The sequence below is a fragment of the Oryx dammah genome, unplaced genomic scaffold, assembly GCF_014754425.2.
Source record: "Oryx dammah isolate SB20612 unplaced genomic scaffold, SCBI_Odam_1.1 HiC_scaffold_18, whole genome shotgun sequence".
In the NCBI taxonomy this organism is placed as follows: Eukaryota; Metazoa; Chordata; class Mammalia; order Artiodactyla; family Bovidae; genus Oryx; species Oryx dammah.
The window spans coordinates 56,673,856-56,699,672 of record NW_024070202.1 but is presented as its reverse complement, the minus strand read 5'-3'; the positions used below and the strand labels follow the sequence as shown (position 1 = coordinate 56,699,672).

General features: G+C 38.9%; 1 protein-coding gene across 3 annotated transcripts in view; it reads right to left on the bottom strand.

Annotated features, from left to right (window-relative positions):
* The window catches only part of DOCK4 (dedicator of cytokinesis 4), a 468,492-nt gene that overhangs the window by 269,145 nt on the left and 173,530 nt on the right, over positions 1-25,817 (bottom strand). For all 3 annotated transcript variants that reach the window (XM_040260165.1, XM_040260167.1, XM_040260166.1), the window contains exons 2-4: positions 5,301-5,384; positions 2,920-2,960; positions 925-980 (exon numbers count right to left, since the gene is read on the bottom strand). In XM_040260165.1, the coding sequence (XP_040116099.1) occupies positions 925-980; positions 2,920-2,960; positions 5,301-5,384 (181 nt within the window). The remainder of the gene's footprint in view (positions 1-924; positions 981-2,919; positions 2,961-5,300; positions 5,385-25,817) is intronic.

Genomic DNA, 25,817 nt, shown 5'->3' with positions numbered 1-25,817 from the left:
ACAAACTTAGTGTATTAAAAAGCAGAGATGCCACTTTGCCAACAGAAGTCAAAGCTGTGGTTTTTCCAGCAGTGATGTATGGTTGTGAGAGCTGGACCATAAAGAAGACTGGGCACTAAAGAACTGATGCTTTGGAACTGTGGTGATGGAGAAGACTCTCGAAGAGTCCCTTGGACTACAAGGAGATCAGATCAGTCAATCTTAAGGGAAATCAATCCTGAATATTCATTGGAAGGACTCATGCTGAAGCTCAGCATCAGCAGAAGCTCCAATACTTTGGCTACCTGATGCCAAGAGACGACTCATGGGAAAAGACCCTAATTCTGGGAGAGATTGAAGACAAAAGGAGAAGGGGTTGGCAGAGGATGAGATGGTTGGATAGCATCACCCACTCAATGGACATGAATTTGAGCAAACTCTGGGAGATCGTGGGAGACAGAGGAGGCTGGTGTGCTGCAGTTCATGGGGTTGCAAAGAGTCAGATAGGACTTAGCGAGTGAACAATAACAATAACACACAAGGATATGTTTTTAAGCCCAATTAGGAAAATAATGGCAGGCTCAACTACTTATGATCAGTAGTGAATCTAGGAAATTCCTGGGTTGAGATATGACTCAGCATTTGATGGCTATGACTGCTTGCTTTCCTACACCACAGGAAACCAAGGACCAACTCCTTTTGTTTAAGATTAGGTAGATTCCACGATTTCTAGACAATGAGAGACTTCCAGTGCCCTAGATTGTCCAACATACAGATGTGGTTCTTTCATTTTCTCCACAAACTGCCTTAATGCCATCTGTGTTTTATCTAACAACACAAACAATGGCAAGAATCGATTCATTTTTTCAAGACAATAAGTCTTTCAAATTCCAAAATAAGCAATGATTGTGTGAAAACTCTCCATCAATAAAATTTATTTCTTACCCTTTGTTCTTTACACAGGCATTTTTCAAGTGAACGTAGCTGGAAGGAAATATACCCTAGAAGAGAAAATGTGAAGGTTATGTCTATTCCAGCAGAATAACTTTCATAAGTCATATATATAAAATATCACCACACAACCATAACAATACCAGGAAGATGGAGTATCTAACACATTCTCTAGGTGAAATCTATTGTAGCTTAGAACCAGTCATTTTATTTCGAATATTTATCAGTTTACAAATTTAGAGATACTTTAAAATAAATATAATCAAAACATTAAATCCTGCTCAAAAATATATTCTATATATAACAGAAATTTTTTGTATTTTCAAGAATTCTATATAGAAAGCATGTTAAATATTTTTTAAATATTGCAGTTTTGAAAAAAAGGGGTTTTAGTCTGCTTCTTTTGGTTGTAGTTCTTTTCCTTGTCTTCAAACTACTCATGTGCCTATTTGAAAATACATGCTAAAAAAATACCAATACGAATTTAGAAACAGTATATTACATGTTTAGGAATGATCCTTAATGAAAACATAGCAGCAAATCATCACCAGGCTGCCATTCTGATGGAACAAAAATTAAACAAAAGAAGACACGCCAGCTTAAAGCTCTTTATTGTAGGGAAAGGCTAGGGCAAGGAAATTGTTCCTTTGTTCTAAATGAGAAATTGAAAAAAAAATTTAAAAAAGAGCAATTTTATTATCCATTAAATGACAATATTCTCTGAATGATTTTTTATGTACAATTAAATGGAAAATTCAATTAAATATTTAGGAAAAACAAATGTCATCTGAATACATTATCACCACTGTGGGTCCAAGGATAACATAAAATTTAACTAGCAAGCTCTGTACATACAACAGTAATAAACAGGCATAGGTTTAAAAAAAAAAACACCATTTTTTTCCTTTGGAATTTAAATTTACCTCAATATGGTAGGAAGAGCAAATAAGAGTAATTATTGGAATTAACAAGAAGTCAGAAATTGAGTTTCTTTAGAAGAGAAATAAAAGCAAAAAATTTTAACACTTTTTAAACTATGTTCTAAATGAAAAATATTGAAGTTACATATGTATGTGCCTGCAGATATCCAAAAATAACTTTAAATGAGAGCTGAAGTATAGACTCTCCTTTAGAATGACCTAAAATAAATGAAATAAAGTAATTAACACAGTTGGATGATCCAGGAAAAAAGGTATACTTAAACAGAAACACAGGCAAAAAAGATTAGATTACTTATATTTTGGAAATGAGAAATGACACACTTTATCTACAATCCTAAGAAAACGAGAATTAAACCAAAAAATGAACATGGCATGTAAGAAAATATTAGTGAATGTGGGTAGCATGGGTAAAGATGGGAATACAGGAACAAAGAGTCGAAAAATATAGAAGTAAGGATTAGTGTTAACATCATAAACTACACCAAAGGAAAGGTAAAAGAAAACTCATATTACTTCCTACTATAATTCCTTAGGATTTATATAAATATATAAACGATAATGAGTCTTAGTTTCTGTCTGGAATGGTAAGAAAGATGGACTCTTTATAATTTGATTTTCCTACATTTCAGCTCCTCACACCTAAAGGGACTCATAACATATCTAAAATAAACCACTCTCCACACCAACTTTTACAAATGATATCACAGAAAATAAAGATTAAATACCTCTATTCATTATGTCTTTTGGAATATGTATTTCTGCTGTCTGAATTTTAATTTAGCTTTCTGCAAAACTCACATTTCAAAAGGTTCTGTTTACATATAATAAGCTTATTAAGGTCTTCTCAGTATAAATTTCAAGAGCTACACAGGATTATCACTTGAATAGTATATCTTAAGTATAATCTAAGTTCAAAGGAATTTCCAAAAATATTGAAAATCTGTATTGCCATTTAGTATTTCATAATTTCAACTGTATAATGAAATAAAGTAAATTAACCATCTTTCTTAAAAATCCCACAATTACAGTTAAAAGTAATTATTTTTACCTTGATATTTGGGTTTTTTAAGGCAAATCCTCTGTACCAGCCTGTGGAGAAATAATCATGGTCATATTTCAATAAATCATTATAATACTTTGAAGAAATCATTAGAAATCAATGTATCTTTTGCTGACAGACTTTACCTTACATGTAGATATTCTAGGTATAAATATGTGGGAGTTGGAAGTAGGCTAAACTATAAAAGTGAAGTGACTACAAGTTTAAGTTTTCTATCAATAAAATCATTTAAAAATTGTATTGGAAATGTACATAAAAAATACAAACATGCATAATGGAAGTAAAGGTTTGAGAATCAGAGCACTGGACTTAAATTCTGGTTTTACTATCAATAAGTATTAGCTGTTGAAATCTTGGGCAAGTTAAGTGACCTCTCTGAGCCTAGTTTCACTCCATTTTATAAAATGTCACACTATATCTCAAAGAAATTCAAGAATCTACACAAGGTTTAATATAGTTCCAAACTGTCTTTGCCTGAATACAAAGCCCTGACTCTACCATCAAAGAACAGCGCTTAGCCAGCAATTCTGTACTGAACTCACACATCGCCTACCATCTTGGGTGAGGATCAGTCTGATAGCATCAGAAGAAAGAAGCCAGGTCTCATCCACTTAGAGCATTAATGGCACTCTTTCATCCATTCTGCAGAATGTCTATTACTTAACCTCCAAAGTGACTCAGGAAGTTTTACAGCACTGTCTTTAAGGGGGAACATAACTTTTTATAGTTTAAAACAATTACAGAGTATACATATATATATATATGAATTTATATAGCTAATATACATGTGCTGTGTGTGTGCTCAGTTGGTTAGTTGTGTCTGACTCTTTGTGACCCCATGGATTGCAGCCCTCCAAACTCCTCTGTCCATGGAAATTTTCCAAGAAAGAATACTTGAGTGGGTTACCATTTTTTACTCCATAAGCTAATACACAGCCTCCTATAAATGTATTATTTTCAACTTATTGTTTCTTCAACTATAGAAACCATTTTGCTTATTGGAAGAAATTATTTTATCATAAAATCAATGTTCTATTGAATTGAATCTTTTTGATTAATTGAACTTTTAGAAAGACGTATTTGAGTTTTGTATTTAAATATTTTTGTTCCTCATGAGTTTTCTTAAAAAAATATTTTGTAAAACACCATTTTACAATCAGCCTGGAAAAAGTAGAATGAATTGAGAATTGCAATCTATAATGTCAGGATTTATTAGATTCCTTAAAGACATCCACCCAAGAAATATATCCTTTCTTAAATAATTATTTTAATAGTAACCAAAACTTCTTGAGAATTGCAGAAATGTCACAGTGAGGTCTCTGTCCAACTACACCATACAGAAAGATGTTTACATTACAAAACAGCTCCCATTAACTGGTAAGTATATTTTCACCCATTCATAACAGATTTTATATTTATCTGTAAACGAAGTGGAAACAGACAAAATATATCTGGCAACGACAGAGAAAAACCTTATATTTTTAAATATATCAGTGACACTGGATAAAATAAATGTCCCTGTATCACCACCATTTAATGACAGGCTCTAAATAAAAGTAATAGTTCTATTTGGGAGAACACAATTTTATCAATAATGAATGTTAATTTGATAGAGTCTTACCATATTATAAATTCCAAATAAGGACAAGGTATTGAGAGGAAAATCATATCTTTGGATATGCTGATGGGACTTTACAATATGGCCATTTTGTTAAGAAAAAAAAGTAGTCATTTTATCTGGGATCTTTTTAAGGACTAGTGTTTAAGGATGTTTTGTTACAAGGAATAGAAGCATTTGAGAACATACTAGGTTGATTTAATGAGGTACCTCTTATATAAATTAACCATACAAGTTCACTTAACATTTCAAATGGAGGAAATAATTTCAGTCCAAATTTGGGGGAGGTGAGGAGGTAGAGTTTATAGGACTAGAGCAGAGTTGGCCAGGGCAGGAGTCCCACCCCCAAGGAATCTGGTTACCCAACCTTGGTTAAAGCATTTCTGCTCTGGACCTCTGTTTCTTTTGTCCTGGGGCGCCCACCAGACACTTGACATTCCAAGAAAGGCCCTCGAGTTTGGCCCTGAGTCATGAACTCTCAGAAATTCAACAGTCTCAATTGCATCTAGCGAATATAAATAAATAATATTAGGAAAAAATATAATCAGTTTAAAAATACCAAACAATGTTTTCCCATAAGCCAAACATTGAACATGCAAGAAAACAGTTTTGTAAAAAATGGTTCATTGTGACTAAGGGGAAAATTCCAGAGATTAACAGAAGTATGAAAAGAATTTGTAAATTTTATGAGCTGCCCAATGCTGAGGAGATGGTTTACCCAACTGTAAACAATCAATACTAGTCTACTTACCATCACACTTCTCCAGGATCTGAACTGTATCTCCAATTTCCAATGATAGACCATATGGCACAGTTCCTCGAAAACTGGCAATAACTGTAAGAAATGACACAATATATGGGGATAATCATGTCAGTAATGGCTAGTTATACTGCTTACTATTGCATGTTACTGACCAGGAAAAATGAACGTGAGCAGGAAATACACACTGATAGTTAGAACTGGCTGTCATATTTTAACATGACACCTTTCAGAAGAAAACCAAAGTTTACATACTTTGCTAACTGTTTGGTCAAACAAGTGTTATTAATACAAATTTCAAAGGTTCGTGATAGTTACTAAGATAGTAGAAAAAATATCAACATCACTCAATAACACACGTAAACAAAGATACTGCCTGAAGAGCTGCGCAAGGAGTGTCCCTCTACCTCACTGCTACAATCACTCCCCATGGAAGCCCATCCCATGGTAGGGACTCAATAAATATGTGTTCAGTAATAAACGAGGACTGTATGTCTTACTAATTAATAAGCCTGGTTGACCTTTCTGCTATGCTGTCTTCAGGATATTTCTTTTCCATACACCATAAGGCCCTCAAGAGAAGGCACTATGTCCTCACTACTCACTGCTCACTACTGTGTCCTCGGGGTCTAGCCCAGCACATGGTGTTAAAGCAGTCTTCTTCTCTGTAGTAATCAATGGTAATGGTTACTTCTCTCCCCTGGGTCTAAACACATGGCCAAAAGGACAATTCCCACATGCCTTAGCTCTCAGATCATTTGAACTAGGGGAAGTAGGGGCAGTCACCGTTTAGCCTTACCTAATGTTTACAGACTGACTGGTTTCTTAAACACGGTGCGGGGCTGGGCAGGACTGGGATATAATACCAGAGATTAACCATCCCTAGGCAATTTGAGGGGTTAAGAGAGAATGAAGGACAGAGATTCTTCCCAGGAAATTAACACCTGAGTCATAAGAGAGACCAGGCTAGAAAGTAAAGAAAAGGACCTCAACACACAGAAAGAGAAGACACATTTCTTGTTAAATATTTCACATGCTGAAATCATCTTGCAAGTCACATCCAAAAAATGATAGTAGATGCTTCGACTGATTTTTAAAAGCCCTCAACTTTGGAAGTGAATTTTACAATTTTCTATCTTTCAGATCATAAGATTTAGAAACACCACCAATCCCCCAAGTAAATTATTGTTATTACTATTATTGTTATTGCTATGAATGTATTTTAAAAGCCTGAAGGAACACATGAATCTGTCAAAAATCAAAACAGGCCAATAAGTAATGGGCTTTCAGAGAAGTCTAAAGCCATTTTATGATCTTAAAACAAAATTAGCAGTAGCAATCAAAACACAGGACAGAAAACACAGCCCAAAGTATATGAGACAGATAAAAATAACTACACAGTAACCAAGTTAAAACATTCTAGATAAGCATTAATCCATGATGTCATTTTCTAACTATAACCATAAATACCCTATGACCTCATGGTGATGGCCTCAACAGTGTTTGCTTGAAAAATAATCAAAGGTCTGTATCTTGACAGATTACTTCAAATAACTTTCAGGGACCTCTTCTTAAAAGGAATCAACAACCAGACAGTAGATTGAGTACAATTTAAGACTCCAAAGCAAACCTACCCCAGAATTGCCTTTTTACACTCATCAAGTTACCTTAACCTCTCACAACCCTAGTGGTTCAGCCCTGCACTACTGATGCTTCTCCTAGAGGTCTAAGTGTGTGGGTGCCCTAACTCAGCTCATTCTCCTAACAGAATGCCTGTGTTAACTCCCAGGCAGCCAGAAATACCTCCCTCACTGCCGGTGGCTCTCTCCCACCCCATCACCTTCTTGAACATGGCAGTCCCACTCACAGGTTTCATTCTTCACCACCCCTTCACACCTCAGCCCTTCACTTCACTGTGTTCTGAAATTGCTCTCCCCGCCACTGTCACTACATTCATGTTGCCTTTCAGGAGGCCCTCCTCTCTTCTACCACGCCTCTCATACCTTCCAGCCTTCTGCTGTAGATCTACTTTCTTAGCCCTCTTTTTAAAAATTTACTTATTTTCAGTTGCTTTACAATATTGTGTTGGTTTCCACCATACCTCAGCATGAATCAGCCATAGGTATATACATATCCCCTCCCTTTTGAATCTTCCTCCTACCTTCCTCCCCATCCCTTCCCTCTATGTGGTCACACAGCAAATTTTCCCTATCTATTTTACCTAAGATAATGTATACTTTCCATGTTACTCTCTCAATTCGTCCCACCCTGTCGTTCCCCTACAGCGTCCACAAGTCTCTTCTCTACGTCTGCATCTCCACTGCAGCCCTGCTAATAGGTTCATCAATACCATCTTTCTATACTTCATATATATGCATTAATATCCGAGTTAGCTTTCTTCTTAAATGTTGATGTCAAACAGGCTGGGTGTACGGACTTCCTGGTGGTCCAGTGATTAAGACTTCAAGCTTGAACTGCAGGGAACATGAGTTCCATCCCTGGTTGGAGAACTAAGACCCCACATACTGAGTGGCCAGAAACAGACAAACAAAAAGCCTGGGTGTAGGAAAAGAATACCAAACTTGGTATCATGAGATATGGGTATGAGCCAGATCTGACCACTTATTAGCTGTGTGATTTGGTCCAAGATCCTAATCTCTCAAGAGTCTCCATTACCTCATCAGGAAAATGGGGTCAATGATAAAGAAACTGCAAAAGGTAGTAAAGGATTAAATAAGGCTTCTCAGAGCAGACTTTCTTGATATACATCCTCTTACCCCAATTCTATGTGCTCACAGCACCATAAACCACTTAACCAGCCTCCCTTATCTGTGCAAGTTTTGGAAGGATGTCTCCTGCAACAGACTGAAAATTCCATGGATATAAGAACTAGGTAGGTTTCAGTTCCCAGTTGTCTATATAATTCAGTATAGAGCCTGGCACACAAATTGAGCTCGGTAAATAATCACTGAGGGAATGAATGAGGGCAGAGCCATTCCTGTTAAGTGTTCTGGTCTTAGGCAGTCAGGTTCCTTTATTATGGGCAATTCTATTTTAAGAGGGCACACAAAATTCTAAGAACCAAACTATATTACCTGTGAAAACTCATTCTTTCACAGGAAATGTTTAAAACTGGGATGACAGGTTGTCCGGGTCATAACTGCACATCACCTCATTTCTTACCCAAGGAGTCTGTGTGGGTGAACTCTGACTTCACTCTTCACCTATATAATATCTGATAACTATTAAAGATGAGCTATTATGTTCTTCAGTCTCATTGAGCTTCAGATCCCTCCTCTATAAAAGAAGGAGTTGAACAAGGTGAACTGAAAGGTCCCTGCCAGCCTGCAATTCTGAGAGTCTGGAAGAAGTCTTTCAGCTCAGCACTGACAGGGTATAATATATAACTGAAGCACTCTTTCCCCAAACCAGCCTTGCTTTGGTTTTAGTCACTGCCTGAGTTCTAAAAGAATGGACATTGGTCCCCACCGTCTGATAAAGCAGAAGGGAAGGTCTGCTCTCAGCATCTCCTACAAAGTCCTTTACCACTGCGCTCCCGTTACTTTCCAGGCTTCCATCCCACCTACCTCTCCACACAATGCCTTCCACACTACCATATCCAAATCCTCATCAGGTTCTTCCATGCAGAACTCAGTGCCTTTATACGTATTATCCCCCTTGGGGGCAGTTGCCTTCCCCACCTCTTCTACACAGGAACTGCAAAGTAGCCTGAGTTGAAGGTCTAGCTCCAAGGTTAACTCTTTGAATTTCCTGATGCTATCCTTTCTCTTTCCCCATCCTTGGACCCAAATGAAATCAATTATTCTTTTATCTATGCTCCAAGGGGACCATGACCTATCTTAAATCACGCAAGGTATCACATACACTTGACTTATCTTTGTCTTTCTACTTGAAAACTTGAATTGTTTCAAATTCATCTTCCATACACCAGCATAGGATTATGTTAGTGCATGAACAGAGAATGAATAAACACACGAAATGAATGAATGAAGCCACTGAAAAATGGTACCCAAGTTTTAACAGAGTCAGAATGTCAAGGGCACCGCTCATAACTTAAAACGTCTAAAATATATTAAACCACAGATCATACTGGAGAGTAACACTTTTTAAAGATATAGTTCAAGGCAGGACTTTGATCTTTACCTTCTAAAATGGCTAGCCATTTCCAGTCTTTGAATTATGCAAGTAATTCTACCTTGCAATGTACTAAGTTCATGAATGGACGGATAAATGCTATTTTATTTATGCTTCAGGTTATGCAATTGAAAGGGGAAGGCAGTTCTAGGCCAAAGAGCAACAGATCTGAAAGCATGATTGACTCGTGTTTACTAATGGTAGCATATACTGTATCATAAAGGAAGGAAAACTGGTTTCACAAAGCAAAGATTCAAAGAAAACTCAGGCATTCATGAAATCTCAATCTGCATTTCTATCACATGCACTTAAAACATATGGAATGCTTAGATTCTACTCTGGATACAACTTTTCAAGTAAGCTCCCAAATCGTCCAACCATTTTTGCATGAAACAAGTCTATAGTTGAAAATTCATCTTGCCACCAGTTGTTATAAACTAGCTGTGCCTTCAAATGAAAGTCTTCTTATCCTATCTTTCCAGGGGCACCTCAATAATATTTGGGTTTACTGAACATGACCACATACTGTCTTGATTCCCTTATTTTCTTATAAATTGAAAAAGAGCTACAGAAAAGATCACAGAGAATGAATGCTTCATAGAGCTGGAAATACAAAGGTTCAATGCTATTGTTTCAGTCCTAAGGATCCTGAGAATACAGTTTTAAACAGACATAAAAACTACTCTATGGTATTGTTTTCATCTCTGCTCATTTGCTACTATACAGAAATTTATTTGGATTAACAAACATGTATATAAACATAGCTTATGTTCCAGTCTTTTAAAATTATATGTGGGGAATTCCTTGGCAGTTCAACAGCACTCCATGCTTCTAATGCATGGGGCACAGGTTCGATCCCTGGTCAGGGTACTAAGATCCTGCATGCCACGTGGTATGGCCAACCTACCCCACCCCACCAAAAAATAAAACTAGCCAAAATTATGTGTGTAAGCTGAAAGTGTTAATTAAATGTATAGCTTAAGCATCTTGAAAATCAGAAACAGTTGCCTCTTATCACATATTATTGCTTTACATAATATCAGTTTAGTATCTAGTGACTTTACTAAAATTTAAGTGGTTTTGAAAAGCATCCTATCTATAATTCACCAGTGTTTTCTATGAAGACAAAAAAAGCAAAACCGTGCTGTGAAGCAGGAACTTATTTCTCAGTTTCAGTGACATTGCTTGCTCTTGTAAAGAACAAATTCATACTTTAAAACTTTTAAACTTAATATGGAGCAATTCAATCACAGAGTTGTGACTTTTAAAAGCAAAAACAGAAACAAATTATAAAAACTACTAGAAGACAATCATGTACCTCTGCATCACAGATGATACCATATTCATCATCATGATCAAAATAATATTGATGCTGATGCTACACACCACAATTCGAGTCAAGCCTGGCAAACACTGCCCTTGCCCCTTATGGGTTGACAATCTAAGACGAATGGAACATAATGTGGGGAAAAAAAAATAATGAAATACTTTGTTCCTTGTGACACAAAGTAAGGCAACTCATCCCTCAAAGTCAAAGTTTTGGCTTCATCTTTCTGATAAAAGGATTTCCAACTCAGAAACAGGTTGTGGTCTGAAAGGTCACTTGGAAGTTATTTACAACACAGAACACGATGGATGCTATTGTTCTCGAGTTCTGAGACTATCCCATGGAATCCCACTTAACACAAAATAAATGAAACTCCTGTTTTTCACAACAGAAATGAGCTATGACTGCACCAGAAATTAAATAAATATTTTTATGGGAGTAGCTGTAAAATTCTGAATGCTGGTACTTGAAGCATGTCAGCAACAGTGAGAAGGCAGTGACAAAAGCAGGGCTTTGAAAAGGAACTCAGAGGATATTTAAAACCGGTTCTTCCCATGTTCACGTGCATTTCATACTATATTTCCCTCTGGTTTGTCATGAATGTATATCTACATTCAGGTTTACCAGATTTATGAGTATCACTGTGTGTGTTGGGGGCACGCACAAATGGAAAAAAGTGGGGAGGAAAAGGTAGAACTTCTGAAGGGTCAGAAGATTTTTTTTTTGGATAAGAGCTGGAGGACACAGTGAAAAGGGAAAGGGGATTAAGCAGAACTAAATTCTTTTTCAGGGATTTTACTTCATAAAATAGGAAAACAGTGGAAGAAGAGGACAAGGGGTCATCTCCTCTGCACATGCACAAAATTCTCCTGTAGGGAAAGATAAAATATGATGGGGAAATCCAAGTTAATAGTCTTATCAAAGACACCACCTTGTTTTTTAAAGAGCTGTCTGGATAGGCCTTGAGGGAAGATGAAATAGAAGTCATCTGGAGATTTCTATTGGTATGATCACAAGTGCAGGACAGAACTGTCTTTGTCCCGTAGCCCCTTAACATCTTTCCCCTCCATGAGATGAAGTTAAGACCAAAGCAGTCATTTCTACCTTCAAGGGACTCCCAGCTGGCCATCAGTATGACAGCAGAGCCATGGGAGCAGGCGGTCTAGAAAGACTGGAAAAAAAATTTCAAAGGAAACGTGGGAGAGGGCAATGGGATGCCTGCTCCTGAATATGGCTTTGATGCTGCAAACGAACTCCACAGGAAAATCAAAGGAAGGCTCACTATGCTCCAGCTTCTCGTCCTCATAACTGCCATGCATTTGAGATCAGTTCCATTCTGTCTATGCAGGCAGGCCTGTGGGGCAGACATATGCACATCGACCAACAGGACTTCATTCTTACGCCACGGGTACCATGGTCAGGCCTTCAGACGGGTCACAGGACTCTCTCGGGCCTAAGTGACTTTGAAAAATCAGAACATGGAATAAAATGGATTCATTTCTGACATTTGACAAGTGCTACTTGAAAATATACTGCTGTCCTTGACTGTTAAGAGGACATTTCCACCAACTGCAGAACTCCATTCTGCCTAAACGACTGCCCTCTGGACTCCAGGCAAACATAAAGTAAGATCGTGGTGCGGCCACACCAAGACGCCTCTTCAGAAACGGAGGACATATTCTCCGAGCTGCCGAGAGCATCAGGGCGGTCAAGGGGCAGCCTTCCAGGGTTGCCTCAGCTGAAGAGGGCTGACTTGCCCAAGGCCATGTCCTCTTCCCAGGTGGCCTGCGCCCAGTGACCTTGAGGGCCAGTCCCTCCTGCTGCAACTCTGGAGGGCCACTCGAGCTGAAGCTGACAAAGGCTGTCACTGGGCCAGCATCACAGGCCATGCGTTCTCTCTGCCCAGTCCTACTTCTCCCCTGTTCCTTCCACTGGTGTGACACCCAAGAACACTCGCTGAAACACACCCTGCAAGCTCATCTCTGCATCTCAGAGTCTGCTTTCTAGGGAGGCCAACCTGCTCCAAGCTTACAGTGTCCTGTGTTCAGAACCGACTTCTTGCCAGATCCATTTTCAAGGGAGAAGGAAAGTAGCCTTGTTGAAATACTACCTGGTGGTTTTGCTAAGTTCTTTGTGTATTATTTCTGATCTTCTATGATGGGGGTGTTTCTATTCCCATTTTAGAGATAAAGAAGAGGAAAGAGGCCAACAAGGGAATGGATGACCATCAGGAGGCTACTGCTCCACACGGAGATTTATCTGAAGATGCGGTCACTGTGGCAGGAAAGGAACCCATTCTTATTCCCCAAAGAGTCATAAACATACTCTTCCCCTTGGTTTTAATGTTGCAAAGGCACTTTCCTAAGTGGCTACAAGAACAGCTGAAGGTCAAACAGTAAAATTCTGAACTGATGACTGCATCCACCCATCAGTACTTCTAAAAACAACTTTCAGATGATAGAAAAGGTTATGGTTTTGGTCAGCTGCCAGTCAAAAGGAGCATCTTGGAAAACACAGTTTAAACAATTATCTCAGAAGTATCTCAGCACCAAGGAAAAGGAGACAATACTGAAAGCTCACAGTACTGCTTTTTTTGGGGGGTGGGGGGGTGCGGGGGTGGGCACACAACATGGGGAATCTTAGTAGCCGACCAGGGATTGAATCTGTTCCCCTTGGACTAGAAGTGCAGAGTCTGGATCACCAGGGAGGTCCCCTAAGGGAACAATACTGAATAGGGAGATGAAGGACCTGGGTTTAGCTCCACTACTTACGAACCATGCAGTCTTGAGTCCTACTATTTGCAGGCAGAATGACATCACCTGCCCGGACTAGCTCCCAGAAATGTCATGAGGATCAAACAAATGTATGAGAACTGTATTTGTAACCCTATAAATATAAGTAAATACAGGGTATTCTTTTTTCATAGTCACTGTTAACTGGAAGTGTGGAGACTAGGTCTGAATCTGTAACAGACAAAAATAATGTTTCCGTTCACAATCATTAAGTCAAAAACCCTTGCTTCGTTTTGTGATTACAGATTCTCAGAAACCACTTTTAACAAGTTATACTTAGAAAGATTCAAGTTCAACTGCTCCAGAGGGGAAAGAAGGCTGGTACTATTGCTTTTTCTGATAAAACAGGAAAGCATCTTTGGCAAATGACAGATTAAAAAAAAAAAAGAGTAACAGAGTTAAGAAAGATTTTCCTAAAATGCTGAAGCAGAGATAGGAAGGAAAGAAGATTCAGCTTTTAATACACACTCTGCCAAACAGTGCATTATTTGTCCTAGGAATACCAGACAGCATCAGGAGTAAAAATTACAATGCAGACTTCATGCCACAGAAAATAATAACTGCTTTCCCCACACTCCAAGGGAAAAATTTTCACTAAGAAGTAAAATGCCATTTCCCAAGCAAGCATATTAAATCTGCCACCAAATATTTGGTTTAAAAAAAATGTATATATAAAATGTATAGACATGTATATAAATAGTTATGTAAAATATATTTCCTCTCCCAATGTGAGATGGTTAATGCTAAAATTATATCCTTTAAGAGAATTTTTAAAACACAGGATTAAGTTTCAACACTTTTTTAAAAATATTTAATATTTTGCTATAAGGGAAGAGAAAAAAAACAAAACCCTGTTACATCTTTCTGTGCTCTGTTCTGATTTCTCATTCCAAGTGCTAAATACTGCAAGTCACAAAATGGCACATAAGAACTCAAGTGGTACATCTGGGCCTAGCCATCTAGCCGTCTCACCCTCTCTGCCTGCACCAGAGGGACTCACAGGTCACCCCCAAATGTGTGCTTAGTCATTCAGTTCGTGGCCAACTCTTTGTGACCCCATGGACTGTAGCCCACTAGGCTCCTCTGATCATGGGGATTCTCCAGGCAAGAATACTAGAATAAGTTGCCATGTCCTTCTCCAGGCAATTTTCCCAACCAGGGATTGAACCCAGGTCTCCTGCATTGCAGGCGAATTCTTTATCAGCTGAGCTACCTCCAAATGGGGAGAGGTCAATCTGTTCTTACAGGCTCTTCTAATGTTCTCTCCAACTTAACAGTCAGTTCTGTCTCATTTGGTTATTTGTCTGGCTCACACAATAAAGCACTCTAATTTTTTCTTCCACTGCTGCTGCTGCTGCTAAGTCACTTCAGTCATGTCCGACTCTGTGCGACCCCATAGACAGCAGCCCACAGGCGCCCCCGTCCCTGGGATTCTCCAGGCAAGAACACTGGAGTGGGTTGCCATTTCCTTCTCCAAATGCATGAAAGTGAAAAGTGAAAGTGAAGTCACTCAGTCGTGTCCGACTCTTAGCGATTCCATGGACTGCAGCCCACCAGGCTCCTCCGTCCATGGGATTTTCCAGGCAAGAGGACTGGAGTGGGGTGCCATTGTTTTCTTACACAGGGTTTTCTTTTTTCAACTTGAATTTGACTTCCATTCCCAATACTCACCTCTCAAGAGGTCCACTGGGATATTACGTGCAAACCATGTAACTTCCACCAGAAGAGAACCAATCCCACATTCTTATACTTTATTACTCCCTCTTCTCCTTTGACGAATAAGCCAATTTCCAATTTTGAGCAAACACTAGTTCTGACTTGTTTTGACCACTGAAAACCAGTCAAAAGCAATTTCTCTAGAAAACAGGAAGCCAGTGAACAGGTCAATGGAGAAAAGGAACAAAGTTCACAGTTCTCTAAGAATCTGGTGCCTGCATACTTTTCTAATCTCAGCCTTTACAAACCAGAGTCAACAGTTACCCTGAACCTCTTAGCTGGGTCATATCAAGTGCTGTAAATGCTTTTCACTATAGTTGGATCCCCTTTTGCCTGTTTCCAACAGATGTTCTTCAAATCACCTCCAGCCTCCTTGACTACATGGTATCCCTCCCATTTACATCTCTCTAACACTTAACTATATCCAGCATCTCCAGGTTTGAGATCCCCTTAAGTTCCCAACACCACCAAGTGGCTACTCAATAAATACTGTACAGTTTACTCCTTCATTCACCTTCTATGTGCCAGCACTGTGGCTGGTACTGGAAAGACAATGGCGAAGGAAAACACTTTACATCTGCTTCCGGCTTCCCTTGTGGCTCAGATGGTAAAGTATCTGCTTGCAATGAGGGAGAGCTGGCTTCGATCCTTGGGTTGGGAAGATCCCCTGGAGAAGGGAAAGGCTGCCCACTCCAGTATTCTGGCCTGGAGAATTCCATGGACTGTATAGCCCATGGGGTCACAAAGAGTCAGACACGACTGAGTGACTTTCACTTCATTTCACCTAGTTCACAAGTTACAAGAAAGAATGTTTCCCACATCTTTTCGTTCCTAAAAAATTCAACACTGAATTTTATATTTCCAGTGATTTTTTAATTGTAAAATTGTTTTTATACAAAACCAAATTTATAATTCTATCATTCTTGTGTGGAAGAAAAAATTAAGTCTATTGTCCATTTTCTTAACTTTCAATTTTTAAATTGCAGATTTATATTAAAAAAAACTATGAAAATAGTATAAAAATTGACTCAGCCTTCAGTTAGTTTCAGAAAATGTTAAGATATTAAATAAAGCACACTTGCCAAAACCAGGGCTTCCCTCATAGCTCAGTTGGTAAAGAATCTGCCTGCAATGCAGGAGACCCCAATTTCATTCCTGGGTTGGGAAGATCCCCTGGAGAAGGGAAAGGCTACCCACTCCATTATTCTGGCCTGGAGAATTCCATGGGCTGTATAGTCCGTGGGGTCACAAAGAGTCAAACACGAGTGAGTGACTTTCACTTTCACTCACTTGCCAAAACCAAGAAATTAATGTTGATATAATATTCTTAACTATCCTACAGATCGTATGCAGATTTTCCCAACTGTCCAACCAATGCCCTTTGGTTAAGGGTTCAATCTTGGATGCCACATTATATTCAGTTGCTTTATTTCTTTAGCCTTCTCTCATTTAACAGGTTCTCAGTCTTTGTCTGTCATGACCTTGATGCTTTCCAGAATACTGTCCAATTATTTTTCAGAAAGTCTCTGAATTTAGTTTTGTCTGATGTTTCCTCCTGATTAAGTGTAGGATATGCACTCATGTGAAGAGTTGACTCATTGGAAAAGACTTTGATGCTGGGAGGGACTGGGGGCAGGAGGAGAAGGGGACGACAGAGGATGAGATGGCTGGATGGCATCACTGACTCGATGGACATGAATCTGAGTGAACTCCGGGAGTTGGTGATGGACAGGGAGGCCTGGTGTGCTGCGATTCATGGGGTCGCAAAGAGTCGGACACGACTGAGCGACTGAACTGAACTGAACTGAATTGATGCAATTTTGGCAAGAATACCAGAGAAGTGATGATGTGTACCTGCTCGGTGTACCTTATCAGAAGATATACGATGGCAATGTGTCTCATTGCTGGTGATGTTAACCTCGATCACTTGGTTAAGGTGGTTTCTCCACTATAGAGTTACTACTTTTTTCTTTGCAGTTAACTATAGTATCTTGTGGGGACATACTTTGAAACTATGCAAATATACCATTTTTTTCACTGTATTTTATAGCATCCATTGATGATTCTTGTCTGGAACCCTAGCAAATTTAACTCTGGTGTTTTTTCATAGGGTTATCCAGACACAACTGGTTTATTTCAATTGCAGTTAAAACCTATAATGGGTCCATGTTGAAGCTGGCACAATATCCTAACTTCAGCCATGATGCCTTGATTTCCTAAGCAGAAAACGTAGAATTAACACCACTATTACCATAGGTATTCTTGACATGACCTACTCATCATATCAAATAAAATCTCAACCATAACATTTCATTCATTTCAGAAAGTGAATAGACAACATTTTTGCTTAATTTTCAGTATACTACTTGGTCTCCTTAAGTACTTCTTTCTTAACCAAAGAATGGATATGTGCATTTGGTAAAAGATAGCTTTTGAACTATTTCAGCTAATTTTCAAGAAAGATTGAATGGACTTGTCATTAACTATTATCGTTCACAGGTTTGAATTAAGCCTTTCAGTCTTTACTTATAAGTCACTGATGGGAAATTGTGGGAAAATCTTCAATTTCTTTTATTTCAGTGAGTGAATCTAGTCTTCTGTGATGGCTAATTTTATGTGTCAACTTGACTGGGACATACGGTGCCCAAATAAAGCATTATTTCTGGGTGTGCCTGTGAGGGTGTTTCTGGAAGAGATTAGCATTTGAATAGGTGGGCTGAGTAAAGTAGACTACCTTCTCCAAGATGGGTAAACATCATCCAACTTGCTGGAGGGCCTGAATACAACAAAAAGGTAGGAGGAGGAATTTGAGTTCTCTGCCTGTTTGAGCTGGGACCTCAAACTTCTCTTATCCTGCCTAGGACTTAAGTCATTGGCCCTCCAGTTCTCACAACGACATCACTGGCTTTCCTGGGTCTCTGCTACTATAATCATGAGATAATTCTTTATAGGAAGTCATATACATACATAAAAATATATCGATATACTTATGTGCATGTATATGTATGTATCTGTATATATGTATGTATCTTATAGGGGCTTCCCTGGTGCTTCAGATGGTAAAGAATCTGTCTGCAAGGGAGACACAGGTTTAATCCCTGGATCGAGAAGATCCCCTGGAGAAGGGAATGCCTACCCACTCCAGAATTCTTGCCTGGAAAATTCCATGGACAGAGGAGCCTGGAAGGCTACAGTTCATGGGTTTGCAACACGGTCAGACACAATTGAGCGACTAAACAATATCATGTATGTATTCTCTGGAGAACCCTGACCTAATACATCCTCCTAATGACTCTGTAAAATAATACTGATTTTAAACTAAAGTGTTAGGTTTTACTGATGTTCCCAACAGCTCCTTAAGTTATTAATTCTGGCATACTATATTAGAACTGATTATAAAAATCTTAAACTAAGATATTGACTACAAACTAGAATGTCTAACTTATAAGTGTTTTGTGTTTTGAAAATTTTATACAGTTGGTTCTTTAAAATGAATGGATTCTCAAGCTACCATGTAATAGTCTATTTGATTGATGAAGCAACTGAAACAATCATTCCACATGCAATGAAACTTTAGGGATGGGAGGGGTTTATAATCTGGGAGACACACTATGCGCAGAGGTGGAGAGGTACTGGTTAATGTGGAGAGAGTGGGTATACTCTTAATTCCTTCCCAGTACCATAGTTCTCACCCTGGACTCCTATAAAACCCTATGCACGGGGAGCACCACCACACTTCAACTCTGCAGTGAGCTGGTGATCCATCTACACCCCTCAGCACCCTCAATCCAGACTACAGTTATGAATCCATCTTGGCCTTCCTTCATTATTTCCTTTTCTCCAGGGAAACACACCTGTATTAGAATATCTCACTCAACCTCTCTCCCACCCCTGTCCACAGGGCAGACCCAGTAGCCATCTGACCAGTGAGACAGGAAGGAGTGAACATCCAAGTCCTCTGGAATCTGGCAAGAGCCCAGCCCAATCATTCTTTAGACTTACAGTATTAGAACTGGAAGGACTTTACAGGAGTAATGACATCATTATATACGTGGTATTTGTAAACCTGGTACTCATGTGGCTTACAGTATCCAGGAAATTCATTGAACTCTGCTATTTCTACTTTATAAATTCTCCATGAAATCTTTCTGCTTCCCCTCAATGACTATTTTTAAAATTAAAAGATATTAAGAAAAGAAATGCTGCCATTTTATCACTGAGATTTTAATGATAAATTAAGGCAAGGCACAGGAACCAGAGATCAAACTGCCAACATCGCTGGATCATCGAAAAAGCAAGAGAGTTCCAGAAAAACATCTACTTCTGCTTTATTGACTATGCCAAAGCCTTTGACCGTGTGGATCACAATAAACTGTGGAAAATTCTGAAAGAGATGGGAACACCAGACCACCTGACCTGCCTCATGAGAAATCTGTATGCAGGTCAGGAAGCAACAGTTAGAACTGGACATGGAACAACAGACTGGTTCCAAATAGGAAAAGGAGTGCATCAAGGCTATATATGGTCACCCTGCTTATTTAACTTCTAGGCAGAGTACATTATGAGAAACGCTGGACTGGAAGAAACACAAGCTGGCATCAAGATTGCCGGGAGAAATATCAATCACCTCAGATATGCAGATGACACCACCCTTATGGCAGAAAGTGAAGAGGAACTAAAAAGCCTCTTGATGAAAGTGAAAGAGGAGAGTGAAAAAGTTGACTTAAAGCTCAACATTCAGAAAACAAAGATCATGGCATCTGGTCCCATCACTTCATGGCAAATAAATGGGGAAACAGTGGAAACAGTGTCAGACTTTCTTTTCTTGGGCTCCAAAATCACTGCAGATGGTGACTGCAGCCATGAAATTAAAAGACACTTACTCCTTAGAAGAAAAGTTATGACCAACCTAGATAGCATATTCAAAAGCAGAGACGTTACTTTGCTGACTAAGGTCCGTCTAGTCAAGGCTATGGTTTTTCCAGTAGTCATGTATGGATGTGAGCTGGACTGTGAAGAAGGCTGAGCATCGAAGAATTGATGCTTTTGAACTGTGGTGTTGGAGAATACTCTTGAGAGTCCCTTGGGCTGCAAGGAGATCCAACCAGTCCATTCTGAAGATCAACCCTGGGGTTTCTTTGGAAGGACTGATGCTGAAGCTGAATCTCCAGTACTTTGGCCACCTCCTGTGAAGAGTTGACTCATTGGAAAAGACTTTGATGTTGGGAGGGATTGGGGGCAGGAGGAGAAGGGGACGGCAGAGGATGAGATGGCTGGATGGCATCACGGACTCGATGGACGTGAGTCTGAGTGAACTTCGGGAGTTGGTGATGGACAGGGAGGCCTGGCGTGCTGCGACTCATGGGGTCGCAAAGAGTCGGACACGACTGAGTGACTGAACTGAATTGAATTGAACGCAAAACTCATGAAACTGTAATAGCCAAATCAGGGAACCAGGATAAAAACTGAACATTACCGACTCAGCACTTATCAATTATAAATGAACTCTTAAATCCTTCCTTGGGTTTTTTAGAGGGTGTCAAGTTCTGTGGGGATCATGCCCTCTGTTCTTTGACTCTTCCAATTTTATGAACTAATGAAGCAGTTGCTTCCCACATCTTTCTTCTCACTGTAAATTTCAGCTAACTATTGGTTCCAGGTGTTGTCTACAGTAATTGAAATCTGCACTCTTTGTTAGCAAATTGATGTGCTATTGAAAAGAAACTTTTAAAAACTACCCCCTCAAACAGACTTCTTTTTTTTATTTAATAGAGATTAAAAATCACTGTGCTTGGTTAAAATCTTTGTAATTATTTGTCCTTTCTCCCCTCTACAATGAAAATTGCCAAGAAAATTTGATACGTTTTCCAAAATATCTTCAAAAACAGACAACAGATCTGGTGTTAGGGCCAAACCTAGTCATTTGTTTCACAATATGTTAATTAGGAACAATCCATCTATTGCAATTCTTTGGTTTGAAGGGTAATTCTGCATTTGTTTTTATTTTTCTGAGCACCACTGGAGGTGACTCAGTCTGCTCGTGAACTAAATCTGACAACGTGAATGCCCTTGAGGTTATGTACAAAGTGAGTGACTTTAATATTCCAGCCAGCACAGACTGAAATAACAAATTCCCAAAGATGATAAGATTTAAAAGAGAAAAACATTTCAAACAACATAGAAATTTCTATTTTGGGGAAGGTAACTCTAATTCCCCCAAATAATCTCAATATAAAAAAATTAAATTGAAAATGTGATGGATTCTTCCACAGGTGTGTGGGAATTTGAGGATAATTCCATTTAACAAAGAAAAATGAGGTCAAATCCATAAGCTTACTAGAGAAGTACATCTACATGAAATGTACATATAAGAAACTATGGCTATTTCTTCTTTTATTCATGACTATAATTAAAAGCATCTTATTTTAGAACCTCTGGGAATAGCCATATGTTAGTTATGTTTTATAAAGCATTGACAATTTACTGAAAGTTTCACTATTACTAATAAATGTAGGTGAGTGTAATGAATTCTTAAAGTTAAAAAGCTATATATTACCTTTTCATTTATATAAATGAATAATTTAGCTATTTTTAATACAAATACATTGATCTAAAGCTGATCAGGACCCCCATAGGCTATCAAGTCCCCCATAATAATATGCTTAAAAATCCTGAATCTATCAACTTCTTATAAAATTCAAATACAAAAGAGTAAATGAATAAATAAATGTTTCTGCCATCTCTCTTAACTCTAGTTTTGACAGCTGAGTGAAATATTAGCAAAAGATACTTTTTCGAAGATTTTTCAATCATTGAGTTTTAAGGTCTTTGTGTTCCAAATATTTGTGCATTTAAACATTTTCAGTGAATCCAGAGTAGTATGTCTACCTAAAAGAAAACCCAGAATTTTAAGAAATTCTGCATTTTTCTGTGAGTTCGTCCTAAAAACATTCACAAGGTCAACTTTTTTTGCTTATTTTTATATATAGGAGAAATTTGTAGTTCTAAATTATTTCATGCCATAAAATTTCCATTTACAGTTAGAACTACACAGTTAAAAATAATAAACCTTACAGGGAAAAACTTCCCTACACTGTATTTGAAGCTGTGTGACATATGTCTTAGGTTTTCTCAATCATCTCATCCCTGCCACCCACCCCAATTCTGATAGACACTTATAGTAAGCAAATAGAACATATTAACCAAAATCTCATCAAAATAGGTAAAGTGGATTTTTTCTTACCTCCATCAAGCTAATATTTGCATTCTTTTCCATAAGATTGAAACTTTTTTAGTTCCTGACACATGCAGAAAAAATAAATCATCCTGTCAGTTTCCCAAAGACTAGTGAGGTCCTGCTAGAAGTAACATATTTCAAGCTACTTAATGTGCGTGCATCTCAAAGCCCCAAGGTGAAAAAGTTCAGCTTCATAAAATTCCCCATTTATGGCAGGTCCTCCTGTTTGTTAAAAAACAAAAAACCACCCCTGATGCCCTTCATTTAGTCTGCAACTTGCACCTACTGGCCTTATGAGAAACAAACGTCTGATTTACATTTGTTTCTTGGAAAATGAATACATATCAATCATTTCTGGAAAACGAGTCTTTGGCTTAAATGATCAAACCTGCAGTATCCCAAATCCAAGAGCCTTATAAGATCATATGGCATAGAAATGGGTTTTGTTTTCTATGCCAAAGAGCCACTGGTAGCCTACAAGTAAAAACTTTAAAAATTTAATGAATGGGCAAAAGCTGGGCAGGAGGGTTAGGGAGCTAGAAATAATGACAGAGTGTGGTAGCTTCTAATCACAATGGCCTGGCTCAAGGTGAACATTCTCTGGAGATCAGTTCCTAAAGACTTTCAGGATCTACACAATAGTGTAGTTTAACATTCTTAGGGAATTTGCTGGTTGCCCAGTGGTTAGGACTCCTCCCTGCCTGGGGAATTAAAATTCCACATGTCAAGCTGGGCAGCTAAAAGGGAAAACTATGAAAAGAGTTTACATAGTGAAAGTAAAATAAAAAAAATCCTGTGAGTCACCTAACACCCAATGCAGCCATATAAATAAATAAATATTTTAAAATAATAAAATTGAAAGTAAAAAAATTAAAACTTGCCATCGACTCATGTAATCAAAAAGAGAACTTTCCTCACTCTGTATTTCTGCTCTCTCTACTCTCCACTCCTACTACTCAAACAGAACACTGTCATTGATAAGTTTCAACATCCAGGAATCTGGGAGGGTGGTTCTTGGATTTACCAGCCCACACCGGATTCTCTAGCTGAACAATATGTTTACATATTACCATTTGTATTTTTCCTTCCCAGTAATTTCCTTTTTTCCTTCCCAGTAATTTCCTGTGCTCCTTAGCCCTCCTCCCACTGAGGCAGTTGAATTGTTTCTTGGGGACAACAAAACAAAGGAGACATGCTCGGTCTTCCACTTCCCAAACAGACATGGCTCATTTCCCAGTCAATAGTTGTGAAAGTCAAGGCTTCCGTTTGCCAAGGCTTTCATTAACAAGGGCCTGGCTTTACTGGGAGAATTGTACTCTAAATTCCTAAGGCTGTCTTTAAAAATCTATATTAGAATCTAGAGATCTCAGAGTTCTGCTATAAACCACAGAGCATGAAAGATGCAGGATGGTTTCCCAACATGGAAGGAGAAACTCTCTACCAATCTAGGCAGGGAGAGAAGGGGGAGAGGGAAGAAAGAGGTATTTGGGGTGTTGTACACAAGCATAGCACCTACTTGGTATCCAGGACCCAGGAATGGGGAAAAGGTTGAATAGATTCCCTGATGAAATCGGGAAATTGCAAAGCAAAGAGGTCTGTGTTCCCTGCTCTGTGGTACTTTTCAAAGGTACCACAATAAGAACAGTAACCAAAGAAGAGCAGAGTTGGATCTGTAACCTCCCTCCCTCCCCTCAAGACAATCTCTCCCAGTTCAGAGGACAGTAGAAGGCAACTGAGAACACAAATCACATTCCTGCCAGGAATCCAGAGTCAACAGCCCAGAGTCTGCATTGAATCAAGTCTGCAAACTGAGGCCTGAAGGGTCCACAGCTTCTGCTAGACCTAAGGTGGAGGCTTAGTGAGGATGGGAAATGGCCCATCACCATCACCCCTGGCCCAGCCCTGACCCATCACCATGTCCCAAACATAGATGGTACACAGAGGGCAAGGGCCGATACCCAAAGTCACTGTAATTTTTCTCCTCTAAATTATTTTGGCCCAGAAATCAGCCCTTTTGATTTAGCATGAAAGAAAATCAATCAGCTGCTACAGTGAGTATCATGAGCTTCAGAGTACAGGCTTCAGCAAACCTATCCTGTTAGTTCAGGAAACTCCTTGTTAGTTCTTGGCCATGTGGTATAAAGGTGCGGTAAGTCCCAGAAACATGGGATCTTACAGACACCTAAGACGAGGCACCTGTCTTCAAAGTGCCTATACCTCGGTAAAGAAAAACGGCAGATACAAATGAAAAATAGGTAAAAAAGCAATCCTGTCAATCCTTTGACCAGCTTATTAGAAAAAGAAAGAAGGAGTGCATGAGTGTCATACATAGTTCTCTGGTATAAACTGAATTAAAAAAAAAAAAACTCCCTAGGCTACTTGGCAGTTCAGGAGGAAGTGTAACATCTTCCATCAGGCAAGTTACACTGATCCAACTCTGTGAGTCTGAGTGGCAGCTTAAGAATTTTTATCATCTGCAAAGGATCTCATCATCATTTCCATAAACTCACCCACATCTACTCAGTAAGCTACTTTCCCTGCATCCTTCCACAGCTTCTTTAAACTCTGTGTCTTTTCACTGACCTACTGCACAAAGTGTTCTGGTCTAAAACTTTCTCGAACAATTCTAGAACCGTTCCTATCTGCCAAACACAGCTATGGACAAATGGACCACAGCTCTTCTTCACAGGTGTACTGCCAAGCACCTTCTCCCTGATTTCCTAGTTTAAATAAGCCAGTTGGTCCCCACCACCCACAAACTACAGGGCGGATATCTGGAACAGTCTTCAGAAAACCTAACATCATGTTAAGGGCATATAAAATGTGGTTTTTATAAAATATTCACTTGATTATTTAAGCTAATTAATATCCAAAAGGTAAGCTGAGAAAGACCACATGTTAACAGCAGGAATGCAATTTCCTTGGTGCTGGTCTGTATCATGATGATGTGAGAAACACCTAGAATGGAAGTTTTACCCTTTCCTCTCCACATGCAATATCCTTTATCCCCACCTGGGTTTCCCCCAGAGGAAGCTATGGTATGAGTTTAGAATCAGTAAATGTTTATTAAAGATCTACCACAAAACAAAATGATCTACCATAGACTGGGCACTGCTCTTAGTACTGAGCCAGGAAAAAGTGAGTCACCCAGTCGTGTCTGACTCTTTGAGACCCCACGGACTATACAGTCCATGGAATTCTCTAAGCCATAATACTGGAGTGGGTAGCCCTTCCCTTCTCCAGGGGATCTTCCCAACCCAGGTCTTCCGCACTGCAGGCAG